Raw genomic sequence first — 17,094 nt, 5'->3', positions numbered from 1 at the left:
TTTTTTACAAGGGATAATAGGACAAAATGCCCCCCAAAATATGTAACCCCATCTCTTCTGAGTATGGAAATACCCCATGTGTGGACATCAAGTGCTCTGCTGGCGCACTACAATGCTCAGAAGAGAAGGAGCGCCATTGAGCTTTTGGGGAAAAAAATTGTTTGGAATGGAAGTCAGGGGCAATGTGCGTTTACAAAGACCCCCGTGGTGCCAGAACAGTGGACCCCCCCAGATGTTACCCTATTTTGGAAACTACACCCCTCACAGAATTTAATAAGGGGTGCAGTGAGTATTTACACCCCACTGGCATTTGACAGATCTTTGGAACAGTGGGCTGTGCAAATGAAAAATAAAATTTTTCATTTTCACGGACCACTGTTCCAAAAATCTGTCAGACACCTGTGGGGCGTAAATGCTCACTATACCCCTTATTACATTACATAAGGTGTGCAGTTTCAAAAATGGGCTCACATGTGGGTATTTCTTTTTTTTGCGTTTATGTCAGAACCGCTGTAAAATCAGCCACCCCTGTGCAAATCACCAATTTAGGCCTCAAATGTACATGGTTGCGCTCTCACCCCTGAGCCTTGTTGTGCGTCCGCAGAGCATTTTACAACCACATATGGGGTATTTCCGTATTCAGGAGAAATTGCATTACAAATTTTGGGGGTCTTTTTTTCCTTTTAACGCTTGTGAAAATAAAAAGTATGGGGCAACACCAGCATGTTAGTGTAATTTTTTTTTTAAATTTTACACTAACATGCTGGTGTAGCCCCCAACTTTTCCATTTCATAAGGGATAAAAGGAGAAAAAGCCCCCCCAAAATTTGTAGTGCAATTTCTCCCGAGTACGGAGATACCCCATAAGTGGCCCTAAACTGTTTCCTTGAAATACGACAGGGCTCCGAAGTGAGAGAGCTCCATGTGTATTTGAGGACTAAATTAGGGATTTGCATAGGGGTATTCTACGCCAGTGATTCCCAAACAGGGTGCCCCCTGATGTTGCGAAATTCCCAGCATGCCCGGACAGTCAGTGGCTGTCCGGAAATGCTGCGAGTTGTTTTTTTGCAACAGCTGGAGGCTCCGTTTTGGAAACACTGCCATACAATACGTTTTTAATTTTTATTTGGGGGGACAGTGTAAGGGGGTGTATATGTAGTGTTTTACCCTTTATTATGTGTTAGTGTAGTGTAGTCTAGTGTTTTTAGGGTACATTCACACTGGCGTTTACGGTGAGTTTCCCGCTAGGAGTTTGCGCTGCGGCGAAAAATTTGCTGCAGCCCAAACTTGAAGCAGGAAACTTACTGTAAACCTGCCCGTGTGAACGTACCCTGTACGTTCACATGGGGGGGGCAAACCTCCAGCTGTTTCAAAATTACAACTCCCAGCATGTACTGACAGACAGTGCATGCTGGGAGTTGTAGTTTTGCAACAGCTGGAGGCACACTGGTTGGAAACCTTCAGTTAAGTTCTGTTACCTAACTCAGTATTTTCCAACCAGTGTGCCTCCAGCTGTTGCAAAACTACAACTCCCAGCATGTACTGATCGCTGAAGGGCATGCTGGGAGATACAGTTATGCAATAGCTGTAGGTACACAACTACAACTCCCAGCATGCCGAGACAGCTGTTTGCTGTTTGGGCATGCTGGGATTTGCAGTTTTGCAACATCTGGAGGGCTACAGTTTTAGAGAACACTGCAAAGTGATCTCCAAACTGTGGTCCTCCAGCTGTTGCAAAACTACAAATCCCAGCATGCCCAGACAGCAAACAGCTGTTTGGGCATGCTAGGAGTTGTAGTTTTGCAAGATCTGGAGGGATACAGTTAGAAACCACTGTATAGTGGTCTCTAACTGTAGCCCTCCAGCTGTTGCAAAACTACATATTCCAGCATGCCCAAACAGCTGTCCGGGCATGCTGGGAGTTGTAGTTTTAACTACACCAAAAGAAGAAGATACCAGTAAACTGATTTGGATACAAAAATAGTGGATAAACTTTATTAAAGTGCATTATAAAATCATACATAAAATACAAGGTACTAAACAGATGAAAGCTACAGAAAAAAGGTAGTGATACTAAATCCACAATGGTAGACAATACAGACGGCAGGGATGCAGTCCACAGATGTCAAATTGCAACATGCCCATAAGTAGTAAAAATAAATAATATAACATACATATAATGGATGTATAGAGCTGGTATATGTCCTCAAAGGGGCTATGGGTAAAGTGCAAATAACAAATTGTAAGGCACCTAGCCCTATTCAGAGGTTAGTCAGCAGCATTAGATAACAGCGAAGATAAGAGCATGAAAGACAGCATAAAGTAGCAAATACCTGCCATCTTCGCTGTTATCTAATGCTGCTGACTAACCTCTGAATAGGGCTAGGTGCCTTACAATTTGTTATTTGCACTTTACCCATAGCCCCTTTGAGGACATATACCAGCTCTATACATCCATTATATGTATGTTATATTATTTATTTTTACTACTTATGGGCATGTTGCAATTTGACATCTGTGGACTGTATCCCTGCCGTCTGTATTGTCTACCATTGTGGATTTAGTATCACTACCTTTTTTCTGTAGCTTTCATCTGTTTAGTACCTTGTATTTTATGTATGATTTTATAATGCACTTTAATAAAGTTTATCCACTATTTTTGTATCCAAATCAGTTTACTAGTATCTTCTTCTTTTGGTGTAGTTAGGTTATGATAGGATCCAGTTTACGCAATTGCCTGTCAGCCAATTGTGTTTGTTCAGTGACAGAGTTGTAGTTTTGCAATATCTGGAGGGCTACAGTTAGCGACCACTGTATAGTGGTCTCAAACTGTACCCTCCAGATGTTGCTAGACAACTCACCGGCTTCCGTACGATCCAGCCGCACGACATCGCCGCCCGCCGATCTCAGTCGCCCGCAGCCTCAGACGCCCGCCCGGATGGGTAAGTGGATCTTCGGCGCCGGTCCCCTTCGTTTCCCCGTTCTGCCCCGCCTATTGTGGGTGGGCAGGACTGGGAAAACGAAAGTTAATCCCCTCCACCCCCCCCCGATCTGCTATTGGTGGTTGCGTCTAGACCACCAATAGCAGAGATAGGAAGGGTGGCACCCCTGCCACCTCACTCCTATCCCTTCAGGGGGATCGTGGGTGTCTTAGACAGCTGCGATCTCCCTTATATTACGGGTCACCATAGACCCGTAATGACCAGGAATCGCGCAAATCGCAAGTGTGAATTCACTTGCGATTTGCTGCGATCGCCGACATGGGGGGTCTGATGACCCCCCTGGGCGTTTGCATGGGATGCCTGCTGAATGATTTCGGCAGGCATCCTGGTCCGATCCCCGCCCGGCGCGCACCGGAATTCTCCATGACGTACGCCTACGTCATGGGTCCTTAAGTACCAGGGTGTCATGATGTAGGCGTACGTCAAGGGTCCTTAAGGGGTTAGAGAGAATCTGTCATCAGCATCACCCAGTGGCACTTATAACTGTCTGTACAGTTTTCCCATCCGTGGCTCTGTCCCTCAGTTATGGCTGTTTTTCTGTGTAAGCAAATGAACTGGCTTGGTGCACTTGAGAAGTTCCCAAGCCCCAAGTGCACCTTAAAGTCCGGCCTACTTTCTCATAGCAAACGCTAAGCTTGTAGTTCAGGTGATGCCGATGACAGATTTCCTTTAAAATTAATTTTACATACAGCCCAAGCAATACATGGAGTTGTGGGAAATCCTGTGGTCTCCAGCTGTGACTGGATAGGTAAAACCAATCTGTAGTGCTGAAATAAGTTGCAGTGTAGTCCCGGCTTTATAGGGAAAGAAACATTTAAAATCCAATCACTGATTCTCATTGACTGAAAACACAGTAAAATCCATATAATACATTAGTAATGGCACCTACCAACTACCAGAACTACAAAAGTTCTGTATTATCAGATTATCATTGGAGTGTATCTAAATGTGCAATGTATTTGTGTGTCAGAGCTTCAAATACCCTGCTTTCCCTTACGTCCTAACCAGCAGCACAAGTGGGGGTTCATTTGCCCCTGTGAACTGGTGGGACAGACGGAATGTTAATGGAGTCAAGCAAGTAAAAAAGTTATTAATCACTAATTACAGGATTGACCTCAGGGGTTCCATTCCATTCAGCCTGAAGTTCTTACCCAATAGGACAACTTCTTGCTAAGTACCCACTTGTGCTGCTGGTTCGGATGTAAGGGAAGTGTTAATTTCTTAATGTTAATTTGTTTTCCCTTAGTCCTAACAGCAGCACACAAATATCTCTCCCTTGTTTGTTATATATTTTTCTTCTTGTTATATAACACACTGTTGTTGGGAGAGTATCCCCTCTTATTGGTAGGAAGTGGGGGCTAATTAGTCATTACCTTTTTACTTGCTTGACTTCATTAACATTCATTCTGTCCTACCAGTTCACAGAGGCAAATACACCCCAGTTGTGCTGCTGTTAGGACTAAGGGAAAACAAATTATGTTAAGAAATTAACACTTCTCTCAAACTGGCAACTTCTCCCTAACCCACCAACCTTAATTGATAGATCTCTCTTTAAAACAGAAACACATTTACCAATCAGGGGTGGTTGGGCTGGGCAAAAGTTGCCAGGGACGACCCAGATGACTCGTGCAGCATGAAATGGATAGCAGGTTCCCTTTAAAAGGTCTGTGTGTTGCTTAAGACATCTTAAAGAACAAGAAAACATACTGAAAAAAAAAAAGAGATGAGTTGAGGCGGGACCATTAAAAGTATAACAATGATTAGTGGGTTTATTAGCTGCAGTCATAGTAATGTAACAGAAATGGATGAAGATGTTCCAGGTCGAGCACTGATAAATAGTTAAAATCTAAAAATGGTCTGATCGCTTAGTCTACAGGTAGAAAGTAGAATCTTACAAGGCAAGTATTGCCTTACAACAAGTCATTCCAGTCACTAATATGACTGATATTCTGTCCATGCTGAACAAAATGGCTGCCATGGGCCGAAAAGTGCAATGATCCTGTTAATCCAGGAAGAAGATGTTATTGAATTGTGTTGCACAAAGCTTCTTGATTTCATCTGGAAAATGAGAATGAAAAAGAAATATTAGTTATGAAAATTAAATAGATTTATATATTTGTTTTCTGCAAATGTTTTTATTATAGTTATATTTTTAGTTGAGAATAAATTGATGGTTCAGTTGAAAGCTAAAGTCATACAGAACTTTTTAAGTCCTATTCAGTATTTACAGCTACAAACTCCCATCATGCCTGCACAGCCTTAGGGGAGGTTCAAGGATTCCCTACAGTGCAGAGTGTTGGACTACTAGAAGGATCTACAGATGCAGCGGGCATTGTAAACACTGGGGCCCTGTCACACAGAAGGATTTACATACTGGTCAATATTCCCAATATTCCCATTTGCCAGAGAACCAAGTTGGTTTCCTTGTACAAACTAGGAAACTTGAATATTCGTTTTACTGTACTTCCTTCTTTAGTAAATTCCATTAAAATTTCTTCACCACCATGAATTCACCATGTGCCATGATACTCAATGGGGAAAACGTATATCATAATATGTTCCCAAGAACATTCATTGTTGATAGATATTAAATACGTACATGCATTTGCTATTTATAGTGCACATTACATATATGTCCATAGGTCAATGTAGAGAGATCATCTATTGTGATGTGCACAATAAATAGCTGAGTAGTTGGGACCCCCATGATCAGCAGTGTGTTATGTATACATGGATGTGCATACTTAATCCCTTAATGACGCAACAATTTTTCAATTTGCTAATTATGAGGCTTCCAACTAGAGATGACTTATCCTGCATAAATTAGTTCAGCTTTCAGGTGCTCCGGTGGGCTGAAAAAGGTGGATACAGTCATAGGAAAGAGTCTCCTAGGACTGTATCCACCTTTTCCAGCCCACGGGAGCACCTAAAAGCTGAACTAATTTATGCAGGATAAGGTATCAACTGCCGAGCCGAGAAGTTCATGACGAATCAAATTTACTGTAAGTTCGCTCATCTCTACTCCCAACCACTCAGATTTTATTGTGTAATCCCAAAAAAAAGGGCCTGCAATGCTATTTTACAATTTTTTTTATGCTTTTGAAGGGTTAATGCCAGACATCAGGGACCATGTCGATGACCGGTGTAATTAAGAAAACTGTTTCCCTGTAGCAGAATGTGACCTCCACACAGGGACATACTTTTCTGCTTAACGGCCTGCTCCCTCTCACTCCCTTACCCCTAACCCAAACCCCTAACCCTAATCCTAACCCTAAACCTCTAATCCTAATCCCTAATTCTAAACCTTACCTGTAATTCTAATCCTAAGGGTCACAGTTTTTTTTCACTTCACCGGCATTAGTAGCGAGTCCCGGCTGCTGATAGCAGCCAACACTAACCGGGAATAAAATGTGTTTCCTAGACCCTAACCCCAACAAGCTGTGTTGTTAAAGGTATTTCTATGGACAATGGATATTTTACAAAACCTAGCTAAATGGGGGATCACCCTGAGAGTAATACATATAGGGTGCTGCCCAGTGTAAAGAAAAAAAACTATGCAAAGCTATTAAAAAAAGAAAAACACTTTACAGCACACACCTAATTCAGTTCTGACTTTATGACACATGGTCATATACAAAATGACTCCTGTAAAAAGATTTTAAAAAGCCCATCTCTGAGCGTGTTCCACATCCAGTGGGGCCATGGACCTCCACCTGTATAGGACCAGTGGTACTACTATTTGTACATATTGGACAATAAATCAGACAGGCCTAGATCATGTACAAACCTGAATCAAACAACCCAAACTCTGTGTCAGGTTTGTGTGTGTGACCTAGTCCTCTACCTGCAAACAGCTTCATACACTCTATAGTGGCTGACCGGGCTTACTGCAGACCAGTTTTCATTGTAGTGAATGGGAGCAAAGCTGCAGTAACCCAGCATGCCCACTACACAGCGTAGGGAGCTGTCTGCTTAGATCACTGTATATGTGGGAGCTGTAGTTCTGGTAAAAAGCTCCATATAAAGTCCAGTGGCCATGCTGGGTTACTACAGGTCAGCTCCCATTAAAGTAAATGGGATCTGATCTGCAGTATTGCAGGACAGCCACTAAACAATCTAAGGCACTGTCTTCTTTCATCTCTTTTACTGAATAAATGGACATCACGGCTTAAAACAAGCAGCTGATTGGCTGAGGTGCCACATGACTCTCGTCAATCAGATTCATTGATATCGATTCATTGATAACTGAAAAAAACCCTTTAAGCATGTATTTCACTGGATGAAGTAAATGGCCCATTTGACATCCCTTTAACTTTAAATGGGCACAATCATTAAAACGAATTTTTGCTATTGCACTCCTAATGATAAAATAAATCTTTCTAATGTACTTTTCCTAAAATAAAAAGGAAGTTTTCTATGTTTTGTTTGTGTTTAAAAAAAAGCTGCCACTAGGTGTCTCCCTACTTGTCCAGAGCACATCATTCCTCCCCCCTGCATTTCTTGCACAGACTTTGGACTCCTGCTGGCCTGGCAGAAGTCCAAAATCAGGAAATGCAGTCTGGAGTGTTGAGGGGTGTGTACAGCCTCATCCAATCAGAGCTCATATCACACTGAACTGCTCTGGGCTGTGTGTAGCAGAGTGAGGGAGAAGGTTCTCCCCTGTATGGCTTCAGATGATGTCACGCCTGCTGGGGAACGCCCCTTCCCTGTCTGTGAATGAGACTGAGCAGAAAATACAGAGCAATATCAAGGTAGAAAACTAAAAAATTATAAAAATAAAGGCAGGGGGTGGTTTATCATGATGGAGGCAGTGAACTGGGGGGATTATAAAATTTAACAAGATCATGAGAGGTGCTCTTTAAAGATAGTCATCTCCTACCTTAAAGGGACAGATGGCAGGGATTGCCATATGAAGAGTCTGCTTAGAGTGGCTGGATTGTTATGGTTCTAGGCAAAGAGCCATAGGACTGAGTGACGGTTGCAGGCAACTGCTGATAATACGCAAGGGACTTTTATCAATACGTAAGTAAAACTGCACCTCCATTTCCTAGGCAGACAAATCTCTGGTGTCCTTGGACCAATGTGACTTTATCTATGATAAAATTATGGGCCATATGAGGTCTCGATTACGCGACAGGTCAGATAGGGCGGTAGCTCTGAATCAGCAAAGCTGCCTTTGTACTTAGGGGAACCCAAAGAGATGTAATTGCGTGTAATAGGCACCATGTACTGTCAGCAGATCTAAAGGGAGCAGCCGGCTATTAATATCCATACATTCAGATGCAATTACAGCCTAAATCTGACATATATACGTGTGCGGCGGCAAGCAGCCTATTTCCTGCGCATCAATCATTCAGCTAAGTGACAATTACGGTTGTCAAAACACTTTGTGAATAACACTGGCACCTGCGATGACTGCAATGACACTCCGGGCTTTAATCCTGACATTTATACCCTACGGGGATTAGCACATTGTAATGGGACCTACTGAATTCAGCTACGTCTTCAATGTCAAGGTGCAAGGGCCCTGCTTGGTTTTTAATTATTAAGACCATCTGCTGAAAAAAAAGATGGGATGAATATTGATGACGTCTCGGAGCCCTTCCAAAGTTTGGCATGAAGCGGTAACGCGAAACCCTCAGTGGCAACATGACCTGACGGAGAGATGCCGAGGTATTTGAAGGGCTACCACTTCTGTCAGTTCTCATGCCTCGCATATGTAAAATGGGGGGGAGATGAAATTATTTGGAAGTCAGGGCTCAAGAACAGATTCCTGGTCTTAGAACCTTCGTAGACGCAAGAATCGGCTGAATAAAACAAATGTTTATAGTGGAGTATTTAAAAAAAGTATTTTCAAATAGTAGGGCAGTGCTTCCTAACCAGGGTACCTCCAGCTGTTGCAAAACTACAACTCCCAGCATGCCAGACATCCAACGGCTGTTTGGGCATGCTGGGAGTTGTAATTTTGCAACTGCTGGAGGCTGGTTCAGGAAACACAAAGTATTAGTAAATTGTGGAATAATAAAAAAAGAGAAAGGAAGATATTGAACAATTTAAAATCCTACTGAGCAATTTAAAAAGTCTGCCATAGATATACCTCATACAGTACATGCCTGGTGTAATACTTAAAGGGGTACTCCGCCCCTAGACATGTTATCCCCTATCCAAAGGATAGGAGATAAGATGTTTTATCGCGGGGGTCCAGCCGCTGGTACCCCCGCAATCTCTGTGCAGCACCCAGCATTCGTTTAAACGCTGAGTGCGGGCAGCAGGGTCGTGACATCATGCCATGCCCCCTCAAAGAAAGTCTATGGGAGGGGGCGTGGCGTCACGACCCAGCCACCCGCTCCAAGCATTCGGAACAAAATGTTCCGAACACTGGGGCAGCGGAGGACCCCCGTGATCTCCGGTCCGGCGATGTGGAGTTACAGCAGTCACGCCTCCTCCCATAGACATGAATGGAGGGGGCGTGGCGGGTGTGGTTGCCCGTTATCCAGCACAGAGTGGAGTTCGCTCCATGCACCGGATGACTGGAGTGCAGCTGCGGCGATCACATGGGTCAGCAGCCAGACCCCTGCGATCAGACATGTCAGCCCCTATCCTTTGTATAGGGAACAACATGTCTAGCGGTGGGAGTACCCCTTTAAAGAAACCTATCACAGTTCTATCTGCAGGCGTCACGTTATAGAGCACGAGGCGCTGAACAGATTGATATATAACCTTGTGGGAAAAGTTCCAGGATAACTTGTCATTTATTTAAGCAAATCTCTGCTCATTCTGGGCTTCGTAGTCCTGTGGGCGGTGCTAATCAGTGACTGACAGCTTTCTCTCTTTTAAGTATGCAAGTAGAGAGCTGCCATTTACCGAGTAGGACCGCCCAATTAACTAGTTAGACCAGAATAAGCTAAGTAGTCAGATTGAACAGAGATTACATGGGTAAATGACAAGTTGTCCTAGCATCTATCCCACAAAACCATATATCAATCTGCCCAGCTCCAGCTGCTCAGGAACATAATGCATGCAGACTGGACTCCATTTTCAATGTGACAGGTTCCCTTCAAAATCTTATGTGGCAGTAATGTTGGGGAAACCCTGCAGATTATAGCTGATCCCCTTTAAGCTTCTACATAACCGAGCTGCTACCAGAATCTTTTTAGAAGTAGCAAATGACCAGACAATGCATGTTCTGCAAAATCAAATTGAGTGTGCCTCATCCCCCATGTACCATCAATGGAATTCTGTCAATTAAGAAGTGGATCTGTCAGCAGCCCCTCTCCTCTCTCCACAGAATACACATGCTACAAATTTGTTTGCTGACATTAGAGGATCTGATTTCCTCACACCAGACTTTGCTATGGCTTCTGTACCACGCTTGTTTTTCAGTGTTTTAAAATCTGAAAAACAAGCGTTCCGAAATTGACTGCAAAATGCTACAAAGATGTAGAATACGAAAAGGCTCTTTATAAAGATTGGTGATTATTAGATTTTAAATGGTCACTGTCATTTTATACAGCTTCCCACCCTGTGATAATCTGTGATTTGTAACCTATTTATAGATCTTTATATTTACCATCGTTGCCTATTGTTTTTGAATTCCATTTCTAATAACACAGACTAGGATAGAACACAAGAATTAGGGGCAGGGCTTAGCTTGTGCTATGTACAGGTGAGAGAGGGTCTGGATCGTGCACCTACAATCTGTGAGCTTGGCTGCATCCTTCAGAAGATCTACACTGAGTAACCAGAAAACCAAAGCTTTCCTCTCATTTCAGAACCAGCAGCAGTATAGTGCTCAGTGTATCTCCTTCCTTGCGGTGTTGCTACAATTTCTTTAAATTCTGCTCACAATGCACCTTGCAAAGCTAGAGCATTAGTAACCTCTTATACCTCTACATGCCACAAAACTGTAAATCATAAATACATTGCTGCAGGTTGAGACAAATGTACTTTTCCAGTACGTATGTCATGGCAGTGATAAGTATGTGCTATGTTGTACAAATCAGTAGGGTAAAGGAAGAACATGTGTGCAAACAGCCCAACTCCAGTCTCAACTCCCCTGAATGTAGAGAAAGTAGCTGTGCATCATGGAGGGGGCTCTCAGAGGTTTAGCAACATCAGTGAGCACCACAAGCACCATGTCAGTACTACGTTTAATCACAAAATCAGGTAAGCCATTAAAGGATTTTTAAAGGTAAACTGTCACCACCCCCACTGGCTGGTAGTGCATGGGATGCTGATCATCATGCCCGGATCCATCCAGCAGTTCGCCTGATATCTTCATTTTTCAAGATATGCAAATCCTCTTCTAACTGGCACAGGCAGGGTTACAGCCTTCATCTGGCACTGTGACGTCACCGCCGCTCGGCCCGCTGCACCGCCCAGCTTATGCTTCTTGTGTAAGTCAGGGATCCACTTGAATCAGGTGGTCATAACGTGGCAAGTGGGCTGGTACGCATTTATCAGAATGTATGCTAACTACTTGAGAGTTTTTGTAGAAGCAATAGATCAACATACAATATGTGGTTGTGCAGCCATAGCTTTTTTACTATACTTGTGTCAAAACAAGTTATATAAATCCAGGATAAAAGGTAATTGCTATATATTACAGATCTGATACTTAGCTAAAGCTTCACTACCCATTGTAAACACACAGGAAGCGGCACATGCGCGGTGGAGTCACATACAGAACGGGGAAGAGAGGGAGATCCGGAGGGAGGGCATGAATATGCATAAGCCAGGCGGTGCTGCGGGCCGAGTAACAGTGATGTCACAGTGCCAGATGAAGGCAGTAACCTCTCCCATGCCAGTTAGAAGAAGATTTGCATATCTTTAAAGATGAAGATATCAGGCGAACGGCTGGACAGATCCGGGCATAGTAGGAATCATATTGATCAGCGTCCCCCGCACTCCCAGCCAGTACCTCTGGTTAGTGTGTGTGTGTGCGTGGGGGGGGGGGGGGGGGGGGGGGGTTGGTAATAGTTTTCCTTTAGTGACTTACTTGATTTTGTTATTTAACCCTACACAGTACTAACATGGTGATCTCCCAAGCTTGAAGCACATAGCAAAGTAAACTTGGTGATTTGTTCACACTGGTGTGGTGCTGTAAGGTGGCCATTTTTACTGTGGCACTAAGTCTGAAGTCTGTGGGGTGGCGTGGCCCAGACCCCAGCGTGCTAGAGCTAACAGTAGTGGGGCTGCTGAATCACTGGGTCATTCCTTCTACCAGCATGGGTGTTTAGGCACTGGTGGCCACTGCCTGGCGTTGCAGTATTTTAAGTTAGAGATCCACTTGAATCAGGTGGTCATAACGTGGCAAGTGGGCTGGTACGCGTTGATCAGAATGTATGCTAACTACTTGATAGTTTTTGTAGAAGCAATAGATCAACATACAATATGTGGTTGTGCGGCCATACCTTTTTTCCTATACTTGTGTCAAAACAAATTATAAAAATCCAGGATAAAGGTAATTCCTATATATTACAGATCTGAATCTTAGCTAAAGCTTCACCTCCTGCACTACCCATTTTAGAAGATCTCACCAGTTGTATAATACACTGGATACTCACCATTTACTTCAATTAAATTGGAATTCTTTTGGTTTAAGATGACATACAGCTCCCGTTGGTCAGACTTCTTCCCTACAACCCAGTAATCACTCATGGCTTTTACTATGATTTCTTCATCTTCATCAACTCTAGAAAAGTGCAAATATTAACATTACATGTGTGGTTGGTGGGGGAGGGCATGACTGTTGTGATCCCTATTGATCATGAGAAGTGAAGGGGGTTGGCACTGTGTGTAAAAACTCCAAGAGTCAAAGCTGTAGGTATGGTATTCTAGCCTAAATAAATTCACTTCTTATGGTCAGTAGATACCGAAAGTTGATACTTACAAGTGCAGGACCCCTCACAGTGCATATGGTCATGATAATCTATTGTGGGTGAAAATAAAGCTGGGAACAGATGAATCACTAGAACTGTAAAACATTACTTCACTCTCAGAACATGTCCAATCCTTATCTTTTGTAAAAAAAAAAGTCTTAGAGCTATTATTGGGGTATATTTACATCATGGTCGGATTCCCTGCAAACATCCTGCTATGAGAACACTGAGCAGCTGTAAGAGTGGCTAAAACCTAGGGAGAATGAAAAGAGAACTCCCATATGCCCGGAATAAAAATAAGGAGATTTTTATTTACTTACCGTAAAATCTCTTTCTCGGAGGATCAATTGGGGGACACAGACCGTGGGTGTATGCTGCTGTCTCTAGGAGGTGTGACACTATGGTAATAAAAAAAGTCGGCTCCTCCCAGCAGGATATACCCGCCTTCAGGCCCTGAGCTAATCAGTTTAAGTTCCAGAGCAATAGAAGGAGACCAACAGGTCAAGAAAAAAACCCAAGCTGTCCGAGAACCAGAAGAAAAAAAACATAACCGAACACACACTCGGACAGAGAACCAAAGGAAACCCCAAAAAGGGCGGGAGCTGTGTCCCCCAATGGATCCTCCGAGAAAGAGATTTTACGTTAAGTAAACAAAAATCTCCTTTTCTCTATCGGCTCCATTGGGGGACACAGACCGTGGGACGTACCAAAGCAGTCCCTTGGGTGGGCAGATAAGCAGTCAGGCAGACGGCCGATCCACTGCCGCCTGCAACACTTTACGACCCAGACTAGCATCAGCCGATGCGAAGGTATGAACTAGGTAGAACCTCGAGAAAGTGTGCAACGACGACCAGGTAGCCAGCCGCCTTGCAAATCTGCAAGGCCGAGGCCCTATTCTGGAGAGCCCAACAGAACGGGTAGAATGAGCCACAACTCTGAAACCAGGAATCTTCCCCTTACAGCGATAGGCAGACCGAATCCACTGAGAAATGGTGGCCTTGGAAGCAGGTTGTCCCTTACGACGACCTTCCGTAAGTACGAAAAAGGAATCACACTGACGAAACGAAGAAGTGATGGAGAGATAAGACTGAACAGCCCGAACTACATCCAGCTTGTGTAGTAAGCGCTCCTTAGGATGAGAAGGAGCAGGACAAAAAGGACGGGAGGACGATGTCCTCATTGAGATGAGAGGCCGAAACCACCTTAGGCAAAAAGGAAGGGTCTGGCCAGAAAACAACCTTGTCCTGGTGGATCACCAGAAACGGAGAATGGCAGGAAAGAGCTGCCAATTCAGACACCCTCCGGATGCAGGTGATAGCAACAAGAAACGCCACTTTCCAAGAAAGAAGGTGGAGAGACACCTCTCTAAGGGGCTCAAAGGGTTCACCCTGGAGGGTACTCAGAACCAAATTCAAGTCCCAAGGGGGAGAGGGTGACCGATAAGGAGGAACAGCATGCGCCACTCCTTGAAGGAAGGTCCGGACATGAGAATTAGAAGCCAGGGGACGCTGGAAGAGAATAGCAAGGGCCGAAACCTGACCTTTAAGTGAACTGAGAGACAACCCCAGTTCCAACCCCGACTGCAAAAAGGAGAAAAGACGGGGAGCCGAGAAGGTTACCGGGGATAAGTCCTGAGCTTCACACCAACGAAAATAAGACTGCCAAGTACGGTGGTAAATTCTTGTGTAGGAGGGCTTACGAGCCCTGAGCATGGTGTGAATGACTTGGAAAGAGAACCCGCAGGCCCTCAAAACCGCGGTCTCAACCGCCATGCCGTCAAATGCAGCGACTGTAAATTGGGGTGGCAAAGAGGACCCTGAGAGAGCAGGTCCGGACACAGTGGCAGTGGAGTGTCGTCCAGGAGCCTGACTACGTTGGCGTACCACGACCTTCGGGGCCAATCTGGAGCTACCAGAATGGCGGGGGACATCCTCTGTTTTGAGCTTCCTCAGCACCCTGGAAAGGAGCGGAAGGGGAGGGAACAGATAGGGTAGGGCAATCCCCGACAAGGAATCACTAGGGCGTCCACAGCCAGAGCCTGAGGGTCCCGGGACTTGGACACAAAAGGAAGGATCTTCCGATTATGCCGGGATGCTAAGAGGTCCACGTCCGGAATGCCCCAAAGGTCGCAGAGTTGCGCGAAGACCTCTGGATGTAGAGACCACTCGCTGGGGTCGGGTGAGGACCGACTGAGGAAGTCCGCTTCCCAGTTGAGCACTCCCGGAATGTGAATCGCCGAAATGGCCGGGACTTTGCTTTTTGCCCAGGTGAGAATTTTGGTCACCTCGGCCATGGCTGCCGAGCTGCGAGTGGAGCCCTGTCGATTTATGTACGCCACGGCCGTGGCGTTGTCCGACTGGACACGGACAGGACGGGACTGAAGACGGTACTCCCAATGAAGAAGACAAAGAAGAATCGCCTGTAATTCCAATATGTTTATCTGAAGAAGGGTCTCTCTGGGAGACCAGAGTCCCTGAACCGTCCAATCCCTGAACACGCTGCCCCAGCCAGACAGGCTGGCATCCATTGTAACTACCTGCCAGTGAAGGGGAAGAAATGACCGCCCTTGGAGAAGAAGGGGGAAGCGGAGCCACCGGAGCAGAGACTGAAGGACCCTGCGAGGGAGAGCAATCTGACGACCGAGGGACAGAGGAGACCTGTTCCATCGAGAGAGAATCGCCAATTGAAGGGGGCGATAATGAAACTGGGCAAAGGGTACGGCCTCCATAGTTGCCACCATCCGACCCAGGACTTCCATACAAGTGCGGATGGGGACTGAGACCTGGGTCCGAAGGGAGCAGACCCCCGACAGAAGAGGCAGAGGTTTGTCAGGCGGGAGGCAAATTCAGGCAGAGGCCGTGTCGAATTGAAGTCCCAAGAAGGTTAGAGAGACTGGGTAGGACAGAGGACTGACTTGTCCCGGTTGAACGAAGCGATTCAGAGTGTGGAGAGTGACGTCCAGATTCTCCAGAGTCTGGGCTCTGGTTGGAGCCTTAATGAGAAGGTCAGCCAGGTAGGGTATCACCGAGATTCCCCTTGACCGTAACAGGCCCATAACTGGCGCAAGGATCTTTGTAAAGACCCGAGGAGCCGTGGCTAGACCAAAGGGGAGGGCTACGAATTGAAAATGCCCCTACAGAACCGCAAAGCGGAGGTAACGATGATGGCCTGGAAATATTGGCACATGGAGGTAGGCATCCTTGATGTCCACCGATGAAAGGAACTCCTTGTTCCAGGGACACAACCACCGAACGGAGAGATTCCAATCGGAACTGGCGGATAAGAAGATGACGGTTGAGACGCTTTAGGTCTAGGATTGGTCGCACAGAACCGTCCTTCTTGGCAACCACAAAAAGATTGGAATAGAAACCCCGTAACCGTTCCCCTGGAGGAACGGGAACGATAACCCCCTGGAGAAGCAGAGACTGGAGAGCCGCTCGAAATTGCGTCGCCAGAGAAGGAGACCGGGGGGCCCGGAATCGGAAAAAAAGATCCCTCGGAAGGGAGGCGAATTTGATTCGGTAACCGTTGGACACCACGTCCCTGACCCAACAGTCCTGAATGTGTGAGGTCCAGATGTCTCGAAAAAGTAAGAGACGACCTCCCACCCGAGAAAAAAACTTGGGTGGGGGCCTCACTTCATGCAGAAGTGGGTTTGCGGTTGCCTGATTTGGGCGCAAAACGGCCGGACCGGTTGGAGTCCGACTTCCAAGACGGGCGTGCCCGGAACGAGGGAGCCTTCTTGTCCCGCGAGGGCGCCTGCCAGGACCCTTTGCTGGAGCCAGAGGTCCGAAAGGACCGTAAGGAAAAGGACTTCCTTTGGGAAGTATGGCGAGCCTTATTTTGAGGCAACAAGGAACTCTTACCTCCCGGTCGCAGTCACATACACACACACAGTGAAGTACACAATGAAAACAGAGTACATGCCCCCTCAGATGCCACTGCTCCCCCAGAATAAAAGTCCAGCCCCAGTATAAGCCAGCCCCATAACCTGAAAAGGTGGGCCAAAAACAGGGGGTCTCCAGAGGTTGCAAGTCCGCACCTAAGGAGAAAAAAGGGGGGGGGGGGGGGGGGGGAAGTACTTACCTCAGTCAGAAGAACTTACCTAATGGAGTCTTCAGTGAAGTCTTCAGTCAGCTTTAGTTACCTGCATCACGCCTGGCTGCTATGCGCGAGCGAGGCGAGCAGCAAAATAGGGGGACCTGGACCCAT

At 45.7% G+C, this 17,094-nt stretch overlaps 1 protein-coding gene across 2 annotated transcripts in view; it reads right to left on the bottom strand.

The window, feature by feature from the left end:
- Positions 1-4,730: 4,730 nt before the first annotated feature.
- Positions 4,731-17,094, bottom strand: part of CCZ1 (CCZ1 homolog, vacuolar protein trafficking and biogenesis associated) — a 69,121-nt gene continuing 56,757 nt past the window's right edge. Inside the window, exons 15-16 of one of the 2 annotated variants that reach the window (XM_056534625.1) lie at positions 12,568-12,695; positions 4,731-5,059 (exon numbers count right to left, since the gene is read on the bottom strand). In XM_056534625.1, coding sequence (XP_056390600.1) covers positions 5,004-5,059; positions 12,568-12,695 — 184 coding nt within the window. In that variant the 3' untranslated portion in view covers positions 4,731-5,003. The remainder of the gene's footprint in view (positions 5,060-12,567; positions 12,696-17,094) is intronic. The other variant, XM_056534626.1, reaches the window with a different exon arrangement.

The sequence above is a fragment of the Hyla sarda genome, chromosome 8 (genome assembly GCF_029499605.1).
Source record: "Hyla sarda isolate aHylSar1 chromosome 8, aHylSar1.hap1, whole genome shotgun sequence".
Lineage (NCBI taxonomy): Eukaryota > Metazoa > Chordata > Amphibia > Anura > Hylidae > Hyla > Hyla sarda.
Note: the sequence above shows the minus strand (reverse complement) of the source record. Positions and strands in the feature narration are given on the sequence as shown.